The 25550-nt window shown below is 36.0% G+C and overlaps 3 protein-coding genes across 4 annotated transcripts in view; 1 reads left to right on the forward strand and 2 right to left on the reverse strand.

The window, feature by feature from the left end:
- Positions 1-13539, reverse strand: part of lrch3 (leucine-rich repeats and calponin homology (CH) domain containing 3) — a 45709-nt gene extending 32170 nt beyond the window's left edge. Inside the window, 1 exon segment of the mRNA XM_048169175.1 lies at positions 13206-13539. Within this exon segment, the coding sequence (XP_048025132.1) occupies positions 13206-13461 (256 nt within the window). The 5' untranslated portion in view covers positions 13462-13539.
- A 694-nt stretch (positions 13540-14233) lies between these two features.
- On the reverse strand, positions 14234-15929 carry serp1 (stress-associated endoplasmic reticulum protein 1). The gene is made up of 3 exons (XM_048169184.1): positions 15624-15929; positions 15300-15375; positions 14234-14768 (listed from the first exon to the last, which is right to left on the reverse strand). Exons 1-3 carry the CDS (start codon positions 15705-15707, stop codon positions 14728-14730), a joined length of 201 nt encoding a protein of 66 aa, XP_048025141.1. The 5' UTR covers positions 15708-15929; the 3' UTR covers positions 14234-14727.
- On the forward strand, positions 15802-25542 carry eif2a (eukaryotic translation initiation factor 2A). 2 transcript variants are annotated; one of them, XM_048169176.1, is made up of 15 exons: positions 15802-15938; positions 16818-16927; positions 17671-17740; positions 17828-17899; positions 19253-19371; positions 19582-19681; positions 19796-19878; positions 20225-20298; positions 20390-20534; positions 20619-20735; positions 22564-23138; positions 23825-23938; positions 24014-24127; positions 24942-25007; positions 25236-25542. In XM_048169176.1, exons 2-15 carry the CDS (start codon positions 16900-16902, stop codon positions 25299-25301), a joined length of 1743 nt encoding a protein of 580 aa, XP_048025133.1. In that variant the 5' UTR covers positions 15802-15938; positions 16818-16899; the 3' UTR covers positions 25302-25542. The 2 variants fall into 2 exon arrangements, with proteins under 2 accessions (XP_048025133.1, XP_048025134.1); XM_048169177.1 differs by lacking the exon at positions 16818-16927 and having other exon boundaries at positions 15917-15938.
- Positions 25543-25550: the final 8 nt, after the last annotated feature.

The raw sequence follows: 25550 nt of genomic DNA on the forward strand, positions 1-25550 counted from the left end.
AAGCCAAAAAATAAGAAAATTGCACTAACCTCAGATTAGAGCGATTTTGACCACATGTGAACAGAAAGTTGACTATACAAGAAGAAGTCACACAAAGTGGCTATTTGATTTTTGAGATAGAGCCTCTAGTGTTGGAGTTATGAACAGCGTGACAACTTACCCCACTCTCCCCTACTATTTAGAGAAAAAAAAAAAAAACGTTTAATTCATTTCAGAACAAGTGCATTAAATAAATATGAACATTTATATTAAAATATTGTCAAAAGGACAAATATTGAGACATAATTTTTCTCCTAGGTGAAGGAGACAGGTTTCACATACTGTGTGTCCGTGAGCACTGTTCTGACAGGACAGAGTTTGTTACACATAATCAGTGGAATCAGGGCTTTATATTCACGGTCAGTGTGTCGATCTGTGGCCTGTAGATGTTGTTTGTCATTGTCGTGGAGGTGTGTGGATGTACTGATGGCTTTACAATCCACACTGGATCTATATTTGTAACTGTGCAGCTGTGCAGAGATCCGGGATGGGGAAGACAGGAAGTGCTGCTGACTGTAACGTCTGCTTCCTACACAGAGTGCTACCTAAAACCAGCGCACGGATCCATTATGAAGAATTCAACACAAAAGCACTTGTACAATAAAGTGGGAAGATTTTTTTGGATGAGCACGAGCATCTTAATTATATTTTGCATAAATACAATAAAGCTTACTTTGAGGAGCAAAGAGTTTTGAGATTCACCCTTGGTTTTTAGACACTCATGCAATCCTTACAAATGCACTGTTGTAGGAAACACCCACTAAACAAGCAACGTCGGATCAGATTATATCAGGCCTACACAGGATCCAAAACAACTTTAAGAATTAATGATCTGTTTATTACATGATGCTGATGCTCTAATTCGTTTTTTTTATTTATATTTCCTTTATGAGTGTCAAGTACCGGACAGCGTTTCAGACTGACTCATGGCCTCCTGTCAAATATAGACAGTAATATCCAGTTCACTTCACTTCCTCAATACTTGTACACAACAGTCATCAGTTCGGGCCTCAAGGCAAGACAGCAGACACACTCACTGCAATAATGTTCAATCCTGCATCTCCCTCAAAGGATTCCTGCACCATTCCTTCTATATCAAATATCTCTTTCATATGTCTTTTTAATAAAACACACTGCAAAATAACTCACCAAATACAAGCAATATACTTCTAGTCTAAAATGAAAGAATTCACATGTACATTCGTGTCCTTTTGTGTAGATATAACTTGTAATATTGCTTTGATTGAGTTTATTAACCCGCTAGCAAAGCACTTCAGTTTACCAGTGTTCATTCAATCTTTAGTATCAGCTCAAATGGTAATACCCAACAATATATTGACTATGATTGGGTTATTTGAGACAATCATATTCCTTTTAAATGTTTCTTTTTCAAAGACACTGATAATATTATTAACAATCCAGCAGTGTTATTTTTTCTCGTCATATTTTAACAGTAGGCCTACAACGATCAGGCATAACATTATGACCACCTTCCTAATATTGTGTTGGTCCCCCTTTTGCTGCCAAAACAGCCCTGAACCGTCGAGGCATGGACTCCACTAGATCCCTGAAGGTGTGCTGTGGTATCTGGCACCAAGATGTTAGCAGCAAGTAGGGCTGGGCGATATATCGCATGCGATTCTCACGCGCATTTCGTCAGTAAAGCCGGAAAGCAGGTGATGGCGATTTAGCGGTAATCAGGGAACCGGCTTTACTGACGAAATGCGCGTGAGAATCGCATGCGATATATCGCCCAGCCCTAGCAGCAAGTCCTGTAAGTTGCGAGGTGGGGCCTCCATGGATTAGACTTGTTATTTCAGCACATCCCACAGATGCTTGATTGAGATCTGGGGAATTTGGTGGCCAAGTCAACACCTCAAACTCGTTGTTGTGCTCCTCAAACCATTCCTGAACCATTTTTGCTTTGTGGCAGGGCGCATTATCCTGCTGAAAAAGGGAATACCGTTGCCATAAAAGGGCGTACATGGTCTGCAACAATGCTTAGGTAGGTGGTATGTGTCAAAGTAACATCCACATGGATGGCAGGACCTAAGGTTTCCTAGCAGAACATTGCCCAAAGCATCACACTGCCTCCGTCGACTTGCCTTATTACCATAGTGCATCCTAAGCAATGCATACACACCCGGCCATCCACGTGATGAAAAAGACACGGGTCAGCATGGGCACCCTGACTGGTCTGCATCTATGCATCCCCATACCATATTCAACAAACTGCGATGCACTGTGTATTCTGACACCTTTCTATCAGAACCAGTATTAACATCTTGAGCAATTTGAGCTACAGTAGCTTGTCTGTCGGGCCACAAGGGCCAGCCTTCGCTCCCCACGTGCATCAGTGAGCCTTGGCCGCCCATGACCCTGTCGCCGGTTCATTACTGTACCTTTCATGGTTCACTAGTGATAGATACTGACCACTGCAGACCGGGAACACCCCGCAAGAGCTGCAGGTTTGGAGATGTTCTAACCCAGTCATCTAACCATCACAATTTGGCTCTTTTCAAACTCGCTCAAATCCTTACACTTGCCCATTTTTCCTGCCTCTAACACATCAACTTTGAGGACAAAATGCTAAATGCTGCCTAATATATCCCACCCACTAACAGGTGCCGTGATGAAAAGATAATCAGTGTTATTCACCTGTCAGTGGTCATAATGTCATGCTTGATCGGTGTATATGTCTTAATTAAAATCATTTCTTGTCATGGCTTCGAAAACGCGCAGTTACGTTCAAGATGTGAAGTGCCAATGTTCCATATACAAAACATTATTATGAGAAAAATAATAGAAAGTTGTGAATTCTTTGTGCTTTGTTTGCCCGTGTTTCAGCGCGCTGTTACGGGAAGAGCGCATCCACAACAGGAATAACACTTTCTGTGGCTAGTATTAACTTAGTTCTAGTTCACTTGCATTTCTGTCCTTTTGTGCAGACACAAGTTGTAATGCTACGTTTATGTTGTGTATATAAGATATCTGATTAATCTCATATAGGATGTGTCATAGAACAGGCTTCAGTTTACTGCAGGTGTTCATTCATTCTTCAGCTTCAAACTTTAGATGTTTCTTTTTCGAAAACATTGATGCATTACTGATAATCTAGCAGGGATATATTTATAGTCATTTTTCATATTTTGATAGACTTATTTTCATGTCATTTATATTTGCAACATTTATTTTAATTTAAAATATTTTCACTGTCGCCATGGTGTAAATTTTAACCAGGTGGAAATAAGTTTATGTGCATTCTAAAAACTTTGGATAATATAGTAGCCTATGTAGAACTGTATAAGAAGCAGATAAAATACCTATAATTTATAATTTTGACTAATCCTATAAAAAGAGACAAAGCACAAAAAGGCAGTACTTGTTTTTTCCATCTCTATGATGAGAACAGATCACACCACCGTGTGTTTAAGTGATCAACATGTTGCAAGCAAGAGGTCTGCTGTGGTGAACTTCACATGCTTGCTTATATAAGGCCAAGAACTTGTTCAAAAACAAAGCATGGCGTGGGAAAGTGTGTAATTGCAATGTCTCCAAACATTTTCTAAGCTACAATCGCAAATCTGACATGACCACAGTCCACAGCATTTTGTGAGAGGTAGCGTTTCACTTACCACTTGTGCACAGCTAAAGCTTTTCACACCAAAATCAAACAAAAACAAAAAAATCAAAGAAAATATAAACAATTCAATATTGATTTAAAAAATTAAGCTTATTTAATATTATCTTTTGGATAATGACAATATTTGCATGACAATTAAACATTTTACTCCCAAGTTGTCATTACAGTAAAAACCTGAAATTCTCATTGTCATGAACAGCACAGATTGTCACAGACTATTTAAAATAAGCAGTGTAAATTTTTGGTTGACTATTTTATTCTGATCATGAACAAGTCAAATTTGCAATGCTAGAACTTATGTTGTGTGTGTGTGCAAGTGAGACGCCTGCACGATCACTTGAATTTTTTCCTTATAACAGCGGAAACTACTTAAAATGCTCATTTATAGTCATAGCAAGCGTGCCACACAAGTCCTGAAGCCAAAGCGTCTCGATCGCCCCCAGGTGGCTGGATGCAGTACAGGTCATAAACCCCGCCCTCTCCATGTAATGTAATGGGACATGAGACAAACAAACAAAATTATACATCAAATATTTTTTTTCCAAAGATGGTTTCTGTCATTTTAGGCAGTTTTTAAATCACGCTGATGTTAGTTTCAAGTGTTCGTTCTTTAAATAAGTTTGGTTTTAGTTAGTTATTTGATGCAGGTTGACGTCCTGATTGATAGCTTCTTTGAGCGAAGTAGTCAGTAGGCGCCAACTGACTTTTTTTCTGGATCTTCGGGAGGACACTGGAGCTTTAAGTTTAATTCCTACATTTCCAGAACTGTTTATTTCACACCGTCACAATGTGTTATTCCTGAAATAAACTATATTAACCGATTCTGGGGGATTGTGGGCAGGACTTTGATATTTTGGCTCCACTTCGTGCTCACTACTGCGCAAACTCGGGTTTCAAGTTCACTATGCGCAGACTCGAAAATCAAGATGTCAGATAAGAGTAAGACATCATTCGAAACTGTAAAGGTTACTTTATTTGTGTACACTAATAATAAAAACAAAACATTGTGCTTTTATAAAATAAAGAAAACAAACAGGATGCCACTTTCTGCCGTCGTGGTTTCCTTTCCGTGAACTTGTTTGTGGAGCGCATCACAAAAATTAACCGAAACTCAGCATATACTACTTGTTGCAGTTTTTTTCTTTCATTTTGTTAAAGGTCCTCTAAGCGATGTCACACGTTTTTAGGCCAAAACATTTTTTGTCACATACAGCAAACATCTCCTCACTATCCTCTAGCTGCCTGTCCCCTGAACACACTGTAAAAAAATGCGGTCTCTGTAGTCGCCACAAGCTCCGAAAATGGCAACAAAAAAAAAACTGGTGCAGCCTGGACCACGAATCATAATAAACATGCTCCAGCCAATAACCAACAAGAATGATTTTAAATGCGCATTCATGACTGTTTCAGTAAGCACGGAGGGGAGGGGGAGGAGGAGGAAGAGGGAGGGTCTAGCTAGCCTCTGTTTTGTTTGACAACACTTCGAACGTCAACAGGAAGTTACGCCGCTCAGGATCGCTTAGAGAACCTTTAATCTGTTAATTATTTAAGTGAAATAGCTGGCCAATACTAAGCCTGTGTTCGGACATAAACATGGAAGCTCTGCAACAAAAATAGTGTAGCAGTATGACAGAGGACAGATGAATTTGTTGAATAAAGTCATTATTTTTGTTTTGTTTTTGTGCGCAAAAAGTATTCTCGTCACTTCATAATATTAAAGTTGAATCACTGTAGTCACATTGACAATTTTATCTATGTCTTTAATACCTTTCTGGACCTCAAAGTGTGCAATAACGTTGCTGCCTATGTGTGAATCAGATACCCTCGGATTTCATCAAAAATATCTTAATTTGTGTTTCAAAGACAAATGAAGGTCTTACGGGTTTGAGACAACATTATGGTGAGTACTTAATGACAGAATTTTCATATTTGGCTGAACTAACGCTTTAACAGTTCTAAAACAAGCAATGCAAAATAATTTCTTATCACTTACAAACTGTAAGATGAAATAGGGCACAAACATCTAATTAAACATGTTTGTTTGTTTGCAATTAATCGCAAACAGGTTAAAAGATGTTAAAAGTTAAAAACCAGTTGAAAAAAAAAAACACATTTACAAACAGTTTTTAACTTTGACTTAAATCTAAAACTCTCAATGTGGTTTCACTTAATTAAAAATCATTTAATGAGTTAATCAAATCACCAGAATAACCAAATAAGTCCTAAAGAAGTTGAACTTGAAACCATAAAATAATCATAATTAAAATATGCCTTAAATTAGTGGTTAAACGGATCGTTGTAGAGCCGTGATCCATACGGACCAAGCCCCACTGTTCGGCACGCACGTGATTCGCAGATCAATTGCAAGTTTAACCGCAATAGAGTGAAAGGTTATCATTTGCACGTGTTTTGTCTTGCTGGTTTACACATTACGGAACGAACGCGGTGCCAGTTTCGTTTTTTTCAGTAAGCATAATAGGGAAGGCGTAGGACATACAGCACAAACTTTTTGAATAATACGGAAAGCGGAAGCACGTGCACGGCGATCATTTGTGTTTATAAAGCATATACAGTTGTATTTTTTTCGTTTCGCTAGATAAGACCCTTATTCCTCGTCTGGTGTCGTTTAAAGCCCTTTGAAGCTGCACTGAAATTGTCATTTTGATCTTCAACCGTCTGGAGCCCATTGAAGTCCACTATAAGGAGAATAATTCTCGAATGTTTTCATCAAAAACCTTAATTTCTTTTTGACTGAAGAAAGAAAGACATCTTGGATGACACGGGGGTGAGTAAATTATCAGGAAAATTTTATTTGAAAGTGGACTAATTCTTTAATACTACAATTAGACCTTATACTTTTTTGTAACTTTATGTTGTACTTATCTATGCTTGTAATTGGTGTACAGTATTTGTTCTTTTTACAGTCTGTTCAATTGCCTTTAATAATATATTAGTTAGGCTGGTAGTTTCTGCTGTGGTATTGGAGTACAGTGCTTCCCACAGGTTTGAAATATACTTGCGGTGGTAGCCGGGCGAAAAATCCTCCTATTACCCAAGGCACAAAAATGGTCTACTACTTGTGACAAACAAATAATGTCTGATTTTTAACAGTATTTTTATTTATTGAAATTAATTTTAATTACATAGCATATTACATTTAATTACATACTAATATTATGCATTATTATGCATTGTAAATTATGCAAAATTACAGCATTTAAATGGTTCACCTTTTCCTATGTTCTCCTTGCTGTCATATAGTGTCTCTCTCAGTGAATGGGACACAGATTTTACTAGTAAAATTTATAAAATGAATAATATATGTGTCAAATAATTAGGGCTGCCCCCTAATAGTCGACTAACCGTTAGTCAACTTGAAGAGGCTTGGTCTACCAAGATTTTATTAATCGGTTAGTCGCAGAAAAAAAAATCTCCACAGGAAATGGCGAGGTCACGCAGTCCTAGAGGCACAGATCATTAACTGCAGGAAATCCAAACATTCACCTATCATTTATCGACCTCAAATATGGCTTATCACTTGAAACATGTAAGTTTCAACTTTAGTCCATTCTCTTTAATGTTTGCCTATAGATGAATGTGCGCTATTATTTGGCGCATATCCAAGTGTTTGTGTGGAGAGCGTGTTTACTGCATGACATGGAGGCGCCGGTGTGATCACTGCACTTAACTTAAAATACTCCGCCATTTTTGGTCATAGATAAGAGTAATGCAAAATGTAAAGGGTCTACTTTTATTTCTGTAAACTCACAATAACAGCAAAACGTTGTGCTTTTGTAAAACAATGAAAGCAATCAGAATGCGTTTTCTGATCTCGGTCTCGGTGAACTTGAGCTCGTAACAAGCATGAACCGAAACTCATCGTATAGGCTGCTTTCCTCACAGACACAAGAAATATATCTATAGCTTGGAATGTCTACTTTTAAACGAGCCAATTCAAATGGAAAATAAATATTCTCAGATTATGTAATCCATATGAAACTTGCATATAGGCGCGTCCACTACTGCGGAGATGAGAGATGAGTCAGCATTGTTGACTTAATCTCTGCAGCCGAAAACACAGAAAACATTATCAATAAATTATTAAAATGTTTAGACAGTCTCCTTGCTGTTTTTTCACGACACATTCATAATCGTTACGTTTGCCGGTGCACTGTGGCAAGCTTTATGCATGTGTTTGAGCACTGATTAGGCTATGTATACATAAGATTAAAGGCTCATTATTATGATTTATGGCTTATTAATATAAATGCGCGATTAGTCGACTAATGGCTTAAATGAACAACTACTGGTCGACTAGAAAAATCTTTAGTCGAGGGCAGCCCTACAAATAATGTTCTTAGTCTTTTCTTCCTGTGGGGGTGAGTACAATAATTTACTATGAATTAAATGGAAATCAAATTAAATACAATTTATTGTGTAACCAAAATGCCAATAATGCCCAAAAGAAAAAGAAAAAACTTAGCATGTGACTTTTAATTATAAACAAGCCCGAAATACACCGGGACTCTTATTTTGAAATGTCTGTACTATTGCAGGCTAATCCTTCAGATTCTTACAATCGTCTAAAACATTTTATATAAAGGCCATAAAGTAGACATTGTAATAATTAATTAACTTGAGTACATTAGCAATCGCTTGGCATAAATCTGCGCTTTTCATTGTTTGAGAATCACTTTGAAGCAGACTGAAGCGCTGTTGCACGAGTTTGTAGAACGCGCAACAGCACCCCCTTGTGACTTTGCAAAATGCAGCGGGAGTAAACAGTTCTGACGCACAAACAACGAGCAGGTACGAAACGACTAGTTAATCGATCACGGATGGTTTCATTATCTTGCGCGGATATAAAAGTATAAGAGGATTAAAATAATAAAAGCAAAAATGTTTCTCCGAATATACTTGGGCGGCCGTTATTATATGTGGGCGGCCCGCCCAAGTAAAGTCTATGTGTGGGAAGCACTGGAGTAGTTAAAGTGGGCTAAGTAATAAATGCAAAGTTACCCCCCCCCCCAATTTTTTTTTTTTTTTTTTGCGCTGATCCGAAAAATGATCCGATCCGTGACTTAATAACAGTGATATGATCCGAACCATGAGTTATGTGATCCATTGAACCACTACCTTAAATACTTTGGACTCGGTCATGGACCCTGGCAAGTGGATTAAAGTGTGATTTTCACCAGTTAACAAGTTGTGAGTGCTAATTAAACACAGAACTGTCATATAACTATTATCAATAGAACAGCCTAAAGCTTACAATCAAACATCCATCCATCGATCTATTCATTTACATTGAAGGAAACTTTATCAATGTAACTGGCAAAGACAATAACAGCATCTAACACTAGATACAACACACAGCACAAATGTATAAATGGGAGTATGAAGTTAATGAATCAGTCAGCAGGGACAATCGCGCTGTCTGCACTGCGGGTGTTGTTGAATTGACAGCAGTCCAGAAAGCCTTGTAATCGTTCTCAGAGGGAGGACACCTGTTCTGAGCCTTCTGAGCTGAGGGAAGACAACGTTCCTTAGCAGGAGACCAATACATTTGGCACAGTTCACAGGACAACACAGCCAAAGCAATCAGACGAGGAAATATCTGAGGTCAAATATCACATCACGTCAAGTCAGCAGAGACTTACAAACACTCTTAACGAGCTGTTTCACTGTGAATTATTCAATATGAACAGCCAATGGATCATTTCAATGAAACATATATTTTTAGTCCACAGGTGGAGCATACAGATCTGTGACTCATTAAAATCACTTCTCAATCACGCTTTGTAAGAAATGTCAGTACTTTAAATGGAAAACGCTAAAATATTACCAAAAAAAAAAAAAACTTGCTTGGTTAGCTCTAAGTACTTACCATATAAAAAGATTTTTGTTGTTGTTTTAGAGGTATACTGTTACTGTAGAAATCTTAATGGAAGAAGTAGGCTACCTGTCAAAAACCTGCTAATTAGTCAACTGTAGGTTATCGTACCATATACAGTGAAAAAATACATTAGTTTTAACAGGACAATATCAGCAGATTTACTGTTAAAATTTAGGTTCTCTGAAAGAAATGTATTAATGTATTATAATTTATTGCAAAATTCTAAATATTATTTTAGCACCGTATTATTGTAGTGGTGGTTGTAAGAATTGTTTGTACAATGCAGATTTAAGAACTTTAATATCATTAAATAATATGACATTCATTGATATAGCTAGTTATGAACAGTACAATATACAAGCATCAAACTGCATCCCATAATGTCCGAATCATTGTTCACTCAAAAGGCGGTGAAGGGATGATGTCAAAAAACCCAGATGACAAATTTGCCACAGTTTCCCTCGAGATTTTCCGATGGGGTTTTTCAATGTATGAGTAAAATAAAGCTTATGGTAAACAGAACTCGACGATATTTTGAGTTAACGTTTGGTTCTACAAAGTAAATTACATAAATATACAAAAAAAAAAATGCACATTTTGAAGTAATGTTTATTTTTGAAAACGTATGTTTCTAATAAGTAACTGGATAAAAGTCAAAGTATCGTCAAGTTATGTTTACCACAGTTTTTATTTTACTCATAAATTGAAAAACCCCATTATAAAACCCCACAGGAAAATCCTGAGGGAAACAGTGGCAAATTAGTGTTTTTGGTTGACGTCATCCCTGCACTACTCTGTATCGGACTATAAAAGTTGTCACATTTCCTGTAAATTTAACACGATGATTTTACAGTGTAGTTAAACAAAAAAATAAAACATTTTATTATTGACATCATTGATAAACCTCTCATTCAGAATCAAGAGCCAATGTTAAACTGTTATTATCACCGTAAAATGACCTCTCTAAAAAAAGACCCATAAACTATCTGGCAGAAACAAAGCTATGGCGCTCACAATCTGTCATTTGCAAACCATAACAAACACACAGAAAAGCAAAAGAACTATTTTGGGGGACTTTATTTTTTTCTGTTCATTCCTACAGTCTACATTTTTGTGAACTGTCTTTTGGATGAGAACGAAATCAGAGATACTGCATGGATCCCAGCATGCACTGCACAGACGATCAATATTGACACAGACACAAGACACCATGTGTGCTCAGGATCAGAGCTGTAGTCTTGACCAATTCCTATTTTCAGAGCGTGCAACACAATACGAGATGGCTAACGCTTACTAACTAGACCTAGGCTTTGTTAATTATGAGCAGTAATTAAAGTAATACTTGCATTAAGAAGCATCACTTTATTCCCTACAACATTAAGGATAAAGATGCTATTGTGGAATTATGAGTCTAAATTTCTACACAATGCAATTAGCTCCTTTATGCAGTCAAACTGTACAATAAATACAGTTTTTCCACAATCTTCCATTTGCAATGGCAATTTGAGGTGCTATATGTAATATACATCATGCATTAAAATTCTCAAACCTGCAATTTGTGCAAAAAACACACACACAAAAAAAGCAAACATTAAGATGTCAGTGTGGTATTTTTATAACTGTTATTATGAGAAATGAACTTATATGCTAACCATCAATCAGGTAGACTTTTAAGCATTAACTAGTCATGCAAGCGCTTATGAGAAACAGCGGTTCACAAAAACCTTCAGACAGATGTTTATACAGCCTGCTCGGGTTTATCCTACATGCTTAGGAGATGTGAGGTTCTATATGATTCTCTCACATTGATGAGTGTAACACAACTCAGGTACAGGACATGCTACATTTCTGATTGTGCTTCAGGAAATAATAAAAATCACAAGTCTGAACACGTCTAGAAACTCCTAAACCATGATACTTGCACCTGTATGTGTCAGATTAGCAAGCTACTTTGTACTGTAGTTTAGTTTGATTACAGCAAGTCTTGTTTTAATGTACGCAGAATAGAGTTGCACGATTAATTGTTAAAAGATCACGATCTTGTTTCAAAATACCCACATGATCTCATTCCTAAATGACAAAGATTCACCTGCGTCTATTAAACCTTTGACAAAATCACACCGGAACATTCAAATCTCTGTTTGTGCTGCTGCTGAACCACAGAAAGCAGTTATTAGTGCTGCACAATTAATCAAATTTGTAATCATAATTACAATTACGGATGCCACAATTATGTAATCGTTCAAAGGCGCAATTACAAAAAAAAAAAAAAGTTTACTCACATTATTCTGTGCTTAAGATGTTTTTTACTTTCTACAGGTTATCTTAAGGGTTTTTTCCATTGTTTTTATTTTAATTTTAGTAGAACATTATAATTTATTAATTTTTTTATTTAAAGAAGAAACCAAACCAATGTCTATTTGACATTTGAGGTTTAATGCTATAGAAAAGCAATACAAGTTTTTCAGGAAGAGTGTTTTCAGCTGGTTTGATATAACAATATGGCATGCAGTCGCTTCAAACAATGGCATAAAGCTATTCAAAACATTGTTCAATGTAAATTGTGATAATCGTAACTAATAATCGCAATTACAATTTCAAGGGAATAATCGACAATTATGATTTTTGCCATAATCGTGCAGCCCTAATGTATATGTATGAAACTACTTCACAAACACAGAAACTACTTTTCAATCTGGGGCCGCAAATGATAAAAGTTGAGAAAAACAGTGTAACAAAAATAACAGAAAATAAGCAATGTAAATTTAAAAATTATTTAAATAATAAATAAATACTAAAAACTAATTAATAAGTTCACTACTAAGAACAATAATATAAAATAATAATACAATGTTTTACATGTTTATTCATTTTTCACAGTATAAATTGGGTCTTTACACATTAAAATACATTTAATTTTAAGTTTTAGGATGGGGGTCACTAAGAAGTAGCTTCTAAAAGACTGCAAAGGCCCAGATCCACATGATTACCTACATCTTGACTTGATCTAATATAATCAAACAACTTAGTTCAAACTCAAAGCCCTGTCTACATAAAGATAAATATGATTAGATCCCACAAAACAATGACCAAACATCTAATCACATCCTATAAAGTCTTGAGCGCCTCTTAATGATCAAAACCCAATTCCCATAATGATCAAGCCTTTCACATAAAGGCCAAACAACTTAACCTGATGATCAAACACCTTAACCTGATTACCAGCAGCATGAACAAACCTCTTAACCTGTCAAACTCTTATAAACCTGATGAACAAGCCCCATGTTTTGGTCTCATATAACCTACATGGAGCTCAATTTGACAGATGTTCCCTGAGTGTCTATAGTGTCCCATCGGATCATAATAGTTTCAACACAAACATGAGCTTTAAGTTTGAGAGGTAATCTTAACTTTAGACAAAATTCAGCTCTGAAGATGAAACGTTTAAGATACATTTATTGGACACAAATGACTGATCATGAGTTCAGATGGGCTACCAGCCCAGCACACACCCGTGTGTTTACACCAGTGTAAACTAGTGTAAAACTCGACCAACGCGGCTTTAACTAGCTTTTAGGTCGGTTAACGGTTAAAGGGGAGCGGAATATAAATAAATAGGCTCGGTACCGGCCCGGGTGGTGTCGGTCAGGTCGTGTCCGGCGGCGCTCCTCGGGAACTCCTTCAGCTTCCTGCCGCTCAGGTTGAGCGCTCCAGTGGCCGCCGCCTCGTCCAGCGCCCGATCCAGCGAGCGGTTCCAGGACGCGGGTCCAGGCGCATTGGATAATCCGTGATGGGTAGTTCCTGCCGCCGTAACTCCGGCGGGATGGCCGACGGTAAAAGAGGGCACGGCGCTTTCCGCGGAGAGCAACACCGAAGCCGCCATTACACAGCTAACACTCCCGCTGGATCCTCACGGGCCCCACACGAGCGCGGACAATGGTAGTGCGCATGCGCGGACGCACAGAGGGCAGAGAGGGGTCTGAAACAGACAGATCCAACGGAGCACGAGCGAGGACACTCGTGTATGCGTGGATTGAAGGCGAAGGCTCAGCATTAAAAAGTCCAACCAGTCTGGCCTGTATGGAATTATCTCACTTCACCTTTATCATATTCTAAATTCATAAATGTATGCATTAAAGGGCACTTGACAAGTCATGGACATGACTTTTCTTTAAAAAAAAATCTTATTTTATAAATTCTAATTGAGTGTTCCTTGTTATGTAGGAAAATGGCATGGTAAATAAATGTCAATGTTTGATCTGTGATGAAACTGACTCAAGGCATAAGTGCATTCAAAATAATCTTGATTTAAAGATTGTTTATTGGATTCATGAGTCAAGAAAACGTGCAAAGATTTTTAGATCTGTGGTTTTAATTTGTAAGTGTGTGACAATTTTTAAATAAAAAATATATTGACCTATGATGTAATTTAAATGTATAAAAATATGCAAACTGCCCCCTACTGGTAAACTATAGAACTGAGAATAGGATTGTCTACTAAGAAACCCCTAAACAGCCAACAGATATTTACATTTGTTTAATGATAAAAGCATGTATGTATATGTTTTATATCATTCTATGGGCCCCTTGATGGATTCATGGAAAAAAAAAAAAAACATTATTTTTTACAAATTATTTTAAAGACAAAAGAGACATTTTAAATGTGTTGTTTTTTTTATTTTTCATGTTCTCTACACATACAACTGAATATGTGGACCTTCATTTCCTTGAGCGAATAGTTAAAGAACACAAATTCAGCTCTAAATGTAGAGGAAGATCCAATAAAGGTGCATAGTACCAATAATGTTAATTAACATGAACTGGTCCAAAAACGTAGAACACAGAAAATACATTGCAGCATTTCTTTTAAACAAACGTGTTTTTTTTTTCCACAGAAAAAGTTGAAAGTCATTTGTAGTCTTGGGTTTATTGCCTCAGTTATGGATTCAGCAGCAATATTGATAGTCCCACATTGGAATGTTTCAGAAGATAACGTTCCTCCAGCTTTTGAGTAAGGCACAAGAGACCGTGGTGTTGCGATGAAAAAAACTTGAGACATATAAAGATTAAATAAGAAAAGGGAATGATCAAGTGATCTTCAGGCAAGCCAGCAGAAGAGAGAGAGAGAAAAAAACGATGACCATTCATTTCACATTCCCATCCTAATGCTCTGAATGATCTGGAATATTGCTGTAAAGAGAAGACAGAAAAATAACATTAGAACAAATATATTTGAGCTTCAGAAAATGTAAAGTATCTAGGAATTCTTATCAGATGAAAACATAAAATATAGTGAACAATTATGTGCTGATGACAAATCGCATGTTTTGTGAGGGTCTTAAAAGAAAGTGCATGTTGGTTAGAGCACATTAACATTAATGCATGTGAAAAACTCAGTAAATTTAAAGAAATGAAAGCGATTGCTCCCAGTACAGACATTTCTCTTTATTATTTATCCAACATTACAACACTAGCATAAGTTCTTAATCGTATTGTGTACAAAGAAATCAAGAATTTAAAATTTTGTCTGAGGATCAGCTAAATCTGTCTGCAGTATGAATGCACTTTGTCCTTTTAAACAGAGTTATGAAATAAAGTTCATGTTTGGCATGCTGATCTATTGCTTTGAGTGTATTTGATTTTAAAAAGTCCACTGCATACTTTTAATGTATTAGACAACACATTCAATGGCAGTGGATGTTTTTTGGATTGTAAACTCACCTGATCCACATACTACAAAGACGAACAAGGCAAGAAGCCACGGTCCCACCACTGCCTTCTCTTCTTGAGTGCCTCTCTGTTCAGAAAATATTAACATTAGTACATTTAGAGATATAAATTACTTCTAAAGAGAGCAAATATTATCAACTGAACATATTAAAGCTGCTCTGCTTTACCTAATCAATGTTCAGTACAATACACGAATATACAAACTAGTAAGCGTTTACTGTAATGCAAACAAAGCTAGTTAATGTTATTTTATATAGAGTATACATCAAAATATTTACTATAGTAAAAGTCAGAGTGGTAAAAGCTGAAAATTACCGTGGATTTGGCCACATTGCCTCTTAGAGTGATGTTCTTGCTGTGTTTCTCGTTAGCCATGCGAATCCTCTGTTTGGCCACCATCTTTTACAACTAATTTGATGTTTTTTAAAGAAAGAAAGAAGAAGAAGCGTCGAGACCGACAGAGATCCGAGAAGCTGTATGATCAGTTGACGTGTGATCTTGCACTGATGTACTGGTTTAGTCTACGTGTGCATAAGAGAAGCTCACTCCACCCACGAGACGTGGACGCTTCGACACAGAATAAAGGCGTAAGAATGGCGACTCGGATCAAAGGATGATATCTAATGGGCGGTAATTAACCAGCAGAATTATCTAAATTATATATATTTTTCTAATTTAATTCCATTCAGTGTATTTTATTTTTTCTTGCTAATGACTATTAAAGTTAATCTATGTCATTATACACATTTAAATTGTTTTCCGGAGCGCTTCAATAGCAGTTGTTGTCACGTGGGAAGTGTTACTTTAATCAGCGCTGGCGAGGTTGGACCAATCACTGCTAGTTGAAATATATATTTTTAGTCATTTTGTAAAGTAAAGTAAACATTCTTGAGTAAACACAAACACATTGCGTGTGTTAAGCGGCAAACCTTGAATAGAAAATCTTATTTTTAGCGTAAAAATGTCATAAAAACAGATTTAAACATTTTTATGCGGCTGAATAGAACATTGACTGAATGGCCGCCGATCGCCCCCTGAAGGATTATTGTGTGTTTAACAGATGCAGTTATGAGCAAGTCTTCATGTTCTTCTTAAAACTCACACGTTCTCTTTTTGAAATGCCCATTCAGGATAAACGTCATTCTTTTGTCGTCGCAATTATTCAGCATTAGTCAATCATGGAAACATATGTCTGTGAATCTGTCCAAATTTCTGAGAAAAATGTCATCAGAAAGCATTCATCAAAATTCATTGTGCGGTATTTTTTTCTACGAAGTTTGTGAACAAAACGAAATTATTATTATTATTTTACTTATCTATTTTCGGCTTATTTTAAAAGACTTATAGACTTATATCACACACTAAAACTAGCCTATAAAACTGTAATAAGATTTATTGAGATACAAAAATCAATAATTTATAGAAATACTCTCATGAAAATCAGAAGGAATCGATATTACATATAAAAACTTTACTTTATGAATTTTGTTTTCACATTTTACACGTCAGGTCAAACTCTTACCGAAACTCTCTATAGTGACGTCGGCGTTGGATGCTATGACGTGGCACGTTGTCGTACTTCCGTTTCAAAATGGCGCCCCCCACACCTCATTTAGCAGGTGAGTTGTTGCTCAAAAATGTATATTTCATGCCCATTCCAGTTGCGTAAAGATAAATAACCAACGTGAGATGGCAAGCATGTTATGAAATATATCTCATGTCTTTTATTCTGAAATTTTGCTGACATATACACGCATGAACTCATTCATTAGCCTGTCATGTGCGCAAAAAAAATTGTAACGTTATTTTAGCGTAATGAGAGAAATAAGCTAACACGTATCAGCATATCACACATATGAAAATTTGAAATATAAAAAAAATCTATATTATATTTAGTTAATGATTAGCTGATAAATGCTTTGCAGTGCATGGCATCATAAATTTGGAATAAACTGTTTTAAGAGGGCTTGAGAAAGCCAACACATTGTAAATTAGGTCAGGGTTTGTTTGTTGTTGGTCTTTTTTAACCTGAGAACAGTTATTTGAACTGTATTAGTTAAAATAATTTTCAAGGTACATCCACCAAACTCAGACAATCCTTCATATTGTTCTGATTTAACAGACTTATTTTTTCCCTATGGTTGACCATTAAAAATCCCTATAGACTTACATATATTGAAAATCTATTCATCCACCTGTCCCTCTGACTGTACAGTGCAAACTTCAGATTTGTTTTCAAAGTGACCCAAATATTAAATCTACACATGATTTATGACCTTAAAACTTCAAGGCTAAACTTTGTTTGAGTTAATTTTTTTATTTCATTTTCTGGTTTTAACATAGTCTGTTTCATTTCAAACAGTCAGAGGATCAGATGGAACGTTGCTGTTGTGTGGACCTCCGAGCTGTCAGGAAAGCTCTGCTTTTCAGAGGTCAGTCATTGCAATTGCTGCATGAAGAAAGATTTTACACCAAAACTTTGTCCGCTTTATTAAAAGTAAGTGTTTCATTTGTTTCAGAGATGACCGGCAAGGCAGATACATGACGTTCAGCAGTGATGGGACCCTGTTTGGTTGGTGCAATGGCTCACAGTATGTACACTGTAAAACCTAACAAATTTCCTGACTTTGACTTGACTTAATTTACAACAATTTCTTGAGCTTCATTGTAAAAATCTAGTACTATGCCTTTGTTAGTCAACTTAAGATCACTTGATTTGTTGGAGTACCAGTTTGTCAAGCAAAAGATGAGTTTTAATCTCGATAGATTTTTCAATAATTTCCCCCACTTCTGCAGTTATCTATATCTTTAGTTTCATTCACTCATTTTCCAAAATATGTTTTTAAATTGTCAATCAACTGACATTTTTGAGAGTATATCACAGAAGTTGACTTGATAATCCTACTAATTCCCAAAATAGTTTTGATTTGATTTGGTTTTGATTTATTTAGTGAAATGCACTTAAAGGGTTAGTTCACCCAAAAATGAAAATTCTGTCATTTATTACTCATCCTCATGCCGTTCCACACCCATAAGACCTTCGTTAATCTTCGGAACACAAATTAAGATATTTTTGTTGAAATCCAATGGCTCCGTGAGGCCTCCATAGCCAGCAATGACATTTCCTCTCTCAAGATCCATTAATGTACTAAAAACATATTTAAATCAGTTCATGTAAGTACAGTGGTTCAATATTAATATTATAAAGCGACGAGAATATTTTTGGTATGCCAAAAAAACAAAATAACGACTTGTATAGTGATGGCCAACAAAGGAAGCTTCGGAGCATTATGAATCAGTGTATCGAATCATGATTCGGATCGCGTGTCAAACTGCTGAAATCACGTGACTTTGGCGCTCTGAACCACTGATTCAACACGCTGATTCATTTATGCTCCGAAGCTTCATGAAGCCGTGTTTTGAAATCAGCTATCACTATATAAGTTGTTATTTTGTTTTTTTGGCGCACCAAAAATATTCTCGTTGCTTTACAATATTAATATTGAACCACTGTACTCACATGAATTGATTTAAATATGTTTTTAGTACCTTTATGGATCTTCAGAGAGGAAATGTCATTGCTCCCTATGAAGGCCTCACGGAGCCATCAGATTTCAACAAAAATATCTCAATTTGCATTCCGAAGGTCTTACAGGTGTGGAACGGCATGAGGATGAGTAATAAATGACATTATTTTCATTTTTGGGTGAACTAACCCTTTAAGCCTCTAAGATAGCTAAACTAATTGCAACTTGTCAAATTGAGTTATCGATACTTACATTTTCTGGTACCTATACAAAGTTATCTCTACCAAGTTGTATCTAGCTTTATCAACTCAAAAATGATGAAGTACTTTGCTTGCAAATTTTAAGGCAATCAGTTTCCACATGTTTTTCAATAGCAAAGATTGACATTTGAGTAAATGTCCTGTGTGTATTCGATAGGGTCAGTGTGATCAAAGTTTCCACTGGAGATTTGGTGAAGTCTTTTGATTTACCCAAAACAGCAGCGCTGGAATTCTCACCTTTGAATAAAGTTCTGGCCACCTGGCAGCAATATACCAGTAAGCACCTTTAAAATATGATATTACATTCATATATAATGTTTTTAATGACATTCTAGCTTTATAATATCTATAAGAACAGACAAAATGTAATCTAAGCAAGCAGGACACCTTAGCAACTGCGTAGTAACATGCTAAAAACAACTCAGTACGCCTTAGAAAATCCATAATAATGCCTTGAAAACCACAAAAACAGTTTTTATTTTTCAGAAACGCAGGATAACCCTCAGGGAGAGGCAAACCTGCAGCTTTGGGACTTGCAAACAGGTGCCTGCATTAAAGCGTTCTATCAGAAGAAGGTTACAGGATGGTGAGAGACTATTACTGTTCATAACAATGTTGATTATTACTGTCAGTTTTATTCATGTTCTACCTGTATCTGTTAAACATGTTCTTTGCATGTTTGTTGTCTGTATTTTCACAGGTGTCCAAGCTGGGCAGATGATGAAAGCATTACCGTTAGAAATGTCAATAATGAACTTCACTTCTTTGAGAACAACAACTTTGGTAAGTATAATTAATTCATTGTGCATGTCATTTACAAATAGGCTGGAAACATGTTGATAAATAACATCGACATGTTTTTAACGGTTCAAAATGTATATGAATGTATAAAGAAAAGTGTCTAAGCTCACGTTTTCATATAGGTTTCTCATTATTTGTAGTAGTTAGCTTTTTCGTTGGTTCTCTTAATGGTTCCTGCATTACGACAAATTAAATTAAAAAATATTTAATGTAGCCTGCAGGTGTCATACATATATACAAGATTTACTAAAATAAAATATTGATTTTTAGATGTCATGACTTTAAACACCCATTGAGTTTGCAATCTATATTGTGTTTTGTTGTGTAGAAACTATTGCCAACAAGCTTCACCTTCAGAAGGTGTCTGAGTTTGCTTTGTCTCCTGGATCACAGCCGAGCAAGGTATCAGAACCCTTTCAGACATTTTCTCTTATTGCAGCATGTGATGTTTTACTCATACAGATGTGTATTAATCCCTCACACGTTGCTTAAGGTTGCCGTCTATGTTCCTGGAAGCAAAGGAGCTCCGTCTTATGTACGGCTGTATCAGTATCCTAATTTCGGAGGTCCAACATCTGCTCTGGCAAACAAAAGCTTTTTCAAAGCTGATAGAGCGAGCATGCTGTGGAACAACAAAGGTAGATAATTTCTGTGGTTTCTCAACATTTTGATTAACACATTTATAAAAGTATATCATTAATGTTCTATGATTTTTCCTAAAGCCACTGCGGTTTTAGTGACCGCCAGCACAGAGGTTGATAAAACAGGAGCCTCTTACTATGGAGAACAGACGTTACATTATGTCGCCATCAATGGAGAAAGTGCAGTGATTCAGCTACGTATGTACGACTCAATGATATGAACAATAATTACAGAGCGGTCTATAGAAATCAGTATCTGTCTTTAACATTTAAACTCATTGAAATCACATAATATTAGCAATGACTGGACTAAAAATTGGGTGAATAATATTTATACTTCTGTAATTTATATATATATAAAATATGTATGAGTGTGTTAAAATGCAGATCTGATTGTATTTCTAAGGATGAATTTTAAGAAATGTCATGTTTCACCTCAAAATCAAAAGAACTAAATAAGAAATTACACTACTGTTTAAAAGTTTTAGGTCAGTAATTAAAAAAAATTACGTTATAGAATATTTTCATTTCGAATAATTGCTTTTCTTTTTTTTTTAATTTCTGTTCATAAATTAATTGTTTCTTGAGCAAAATCAGCATATTAAAATTATTTCTGAAAGATCATGTGACACTGAATGCCAGTTACTTTTAAAAGTAGCACGTTACAATATTGTGTTACTCCCTAAAAAAGTGATTAATTACGTTACTTATTTACTTTATATGGAAAGGAATGTGTTACGTTACTTTTGCGTTACTTTTTCTCACCTGGCAGGGCTTGCTTGTTTGTTTTTTTATTACAAAAAAAAAAGTTCTATTTTTGTCAAATGTAAAGACAATTTTACTTATTTGAAAAGTAACTTGAATATTTTCAGGGGTGCACATATGCGACCAAAATAAAAAATGCGCTAGGTAAATAAGTTTAGACCGGGCATTTGCGTACCACAAATAACTGTTATAGATTGACTAACTGTAATACTGTATAAGATTTCCATTTGAACTGAATGCATAATAAATCTGCCGGTTTCAGAGCAAAACGCAAAACTGTTGACATTGTGCTTTACTCGGCAGTGCTAAAATTGGCAGTGCATATACTATCTTCCTGGCAACCCGTCAAAATAAAAGCTTGCTGATTAGGGCTGCACGATATATCGCATGAGATTGTCACGCGCATTTTGTCAGTAAAGCCGGTTCCCTGATTACCGCTAAATCGCCATCACCTGCTTTCAAATGGAGCGGCATTTAATAGACAGAGCCGTAGATCACTGACAAGCCACGCAATATCACGTTCATTATCGAAGGCGATTCATCTGCTATTGCTGATTTTAGGTTTGAAAATGCTGAAAATTCTTATAAAAATAAATGAAAATGTAAACATTAGTATTGTAATTTTTAAGTGTACTATAAAATATTTGTATATTTATTTAATACACATTTTTTTTATTTTAAAATATAATAGTATTATCACACTTTATTATTTTGTTTACTATTTTATTTAAAAAATAACTAAATAAAGTGCAATAATGCTATTATTAATCAGTTTATTTTTTGTAGTTATATTTAATGGGTCACACTATGTGAAGTGTGAGCACCTAACCGAATCTCGAGCTGCTCTCACGAGAACCAGACAGAAAAACGTATCTGATTACGTAACTTGCGTTACTTGTAATGCATTACCCCAATTCAGCTTTGCATTACAGGAATAAATTACATTTTTAAAGTATATTCAAATAGAAAACAGTTATTTTAAACTGCAAAAAATATTTCACAATATTACTGTTTTTACTGTATTTGTGATCAAATAAATGCAGCCTTGGTGAGCAGAAGAGACTTTCAAAAACATTTAAAACTTATCGACCCTAAGCTTTTGAACAGTAGTGTATGATTTGCAGGAAATCTTTTTTATGGGTACATCAAGACGTTTTTGCAATATTGTTTCTCATTAATGTAATTAAAATAAAAGAATATATATATATATATATATATATATATATATATAAGAAATATAAATTTTTTTTGCCCTCCACAGCAAAGAACGGCCCCATTTATGATGTATCCTGGAACCCCAACTCTTCTGAGTTTTGCGTGGTTTATGGTTTTATGCCCGCCAAGGCAACTGTCTTTAACCACAAGTGTGAGTCCGTGTTCGACTTTGGCACGGGCCCCCGCAATGCAGCTTTCTACAGCCCCCAGGGTCATATCCTTGTCCTCGCTGGGTTCGGGAACCTGAGAGGGCAGATGGAAGTTTGGGACGTGAAGAAATACAAGCAGGTGTCTAAACCCCAGGCTGAAGATACCACACATTTCTTCTGGTGCCCTGACGGAGAACACGTAGTGACGGCAACCTGCTCCCCCAGGCTCAGGGTCAGCAATGGCTATAAGATCTGGCATTACACCGGGACTGTGTTGTACAAGCATGAAACGCCATCAAATAAAGAGCTCTGGGAAGTGTTATGGCAACCCTTCCCACCTGGAACATTCCCAGAGAAGGCAGTGAAATACCAGGCGTTGCCAAGTGAGCTTGGCAGCACTGAAGCCAAACCAGCCCAGGCGTATCGGCCACCCGCTCTCCGCAACAAACCCCAGACAGCCAGCTCCAAACTAGTGAGTTTGTGTCATGCTGATTCTTTTTATGTTGTGGTTTAGATTACACAGCCCTGCATCTTGAAAAACATTCTGCTGATTTGCAAAAAAAAAGAAAAAAAGTTTTTCGCAAAGTAAGACTTTTTCAAATTATATTCACTACTGTTCAATAATGTTTTTTAAAGAAATCTCATGCTCACCAAGGCTGCATTTATTTGATCAAAAATACAGTAAAAACAGCAATATTGAGTATTATTACAATTTAAAATAACTGTTTTGTACTTAAATATATTTAAAATGTAATTTATTCCTGTGATGCAAAGCTGAATTTTCAGCATTATTACTCCAGTCTTCAGTGTAAACCATTTTCTTCTGTCACTCGCCATAATTCTAACCTTGAAATCAGGATTAGGCAAACAAAAATAATGTCATGAAAATCAGCTGAGAATTGAACAAATCTTTGTGGACGTTTTTCTGGTGATTAAGGAATAATACAAGACTTCTTCACCCTACAAATGGTTGTCGAAATGCACGTCATATTTTGTGAGTAAGTGTAACATACTAGAGCAAAACAGGTGCTATTTTTTGGAATCAGCACCCCAAAATTAGTAAGAAACAAGTATTGGATTTCATTCAGCAAATCTGATGCAGGGCAGCATTATGAATGTCCCGTGACCAGAATCATGACAATAATATGTCTATCCAAGCATGAAGAGGAGCCACCGCAGAACATGAAACCTGCTGCTGCAGGAGAGAAGCAGATATCTAAAGCTGCTTTGAAAAACCAGAAAAGGCGAGAAGCAAAGAAAGCAGCTAAGCAGGTACATGTGTTTTAATGTTTAATTAAGAATACAGAGGAATATTTAACTCAAAGTGATGCTTTTACATTAATTCAGGAAAACAAGCCTGATGAAGCTCCGCCTCCAGTAGCAGACTCCGCCCCTGCCAGTCATGTGACTTCTAGCTGCGGAGACCCTGAAACTGACAAAAAGATCAAGAATTTAAAAAAGGTAAATGCTTGAAATATGTTTACAATCAAATAAGATAAGCATATACACACAGATACAGACTTCTTGAAAAGAAAAAAAAGAAAATCCACCATTTATTTTTGTCTTGGAATAGAGCACAAATGGACCTACTTTTGGACCTCTTATGTAATTGGTAGAAAATCAACTACTTACCTTTACCTTTATTTTAAGTAAATTGTCTCTTTTTTTTTTAACAGAGTAACCCTGTAAATGTCTTATTTTTTAAAACAAAACTTCTTTTAAAACAAAACAATGTTTTTTTTTTCCTGTATGAATGCACCAAAAAGTGTTTCTGTGTATCCGCTTGTTAAGTCGTGACGTAAGGAACGCCGTTTCCGGGTCCAACCCTCTACTCGTTTCACTTGAGAATGCCATCGACGGCCGTTTATGAGTGCTATTTATTCATTTTAAACATCAATAATTTAAAAAAAGTTAAACATTTTAAATACTTACAGTGTACACAACAGTCTCCATGCTCACAGCGTCACAGATATTAATATTTTAACGATTTATAAAAGATTAATCATTGTCTGGCCATCTGGAATTTTGGTATGGAGATAAAGGTTATAATTATATATTTTTTGTAGTATTACACCACATCGTGTATGTATATTAGCACCATTTGTTGTTTTCTTGTGGTATGGGATAGAGCGTTAGGACCCGGAAGCACTGCCGCGTGACGTCAGACTTAACAACCGGATAGTGCAGTATACCTGATCTAGTATAAGCATATACATCCATTAGTCAGTCTTGATGTTTTTCATTTCATAATGTGATTTTTATGTGTGTCTGTTAGAAACTCAAAGCCATTGATGAACTGAAGGAGCAACAGGCGGCCGGCAAAGTAATGCAAAAAAATCAGGTACTGTAGCTTTATAATCTCATCAGCACCTTTTAATAAATATTTAAAATTATTTTCTTTTGTTTCATTGTTTCTGATTTAATTACATCAGTTGCAAAGCTTCATGAGATTAATGGATCATTCCCTCCTAAAAGACATTAAGTGCACAGTCTTTTTTTTTTTCTTAAGTTTTTATAAGAATTTTGTAACCGCACCCTTAATTATAATATTTCCCACTTTGTTTTACAGCTTGAGAAGATGCAGAAGGAGTCCCAGCTGTTGAAAGAGCTTGAAGATCTTGAATTGGGATTGTAAACTCAATTTATCGGTTTTTCACATTGGTCATCAGTTTTCAAACATTGCTTTGTCATAATGCTATGAATATGTAGATCTTTTTTTCACAAAATACACATGGACAACAAAGAGACTGTTTTGCTTCTTTGAACATGGCTAGGATAATAAGAACTTAATTCTCAAAAGCAATATTGCTATGCAATGTGACGTACAGCACGGGAGAACATCCATGAAATACTAAATAAAAATGTTGAAATTCAAACTGCGTGA

This window comes from Megalobrama amblycephala, linkage group LG19, assembly GCF_018812025.1.
Source record: "Megalobrama amblycephala isolate DHTTF-2021 linkage group LG19, ASM1881202v1, whole genome shotgun sequence".
NCBI classification, from domain to species: Eukaryota; Metazoa; Chordata; class Actinopteri; order Cypriniformes; family Xenocyprididae; genus Megalobrama; species Megalobrama amblycephala.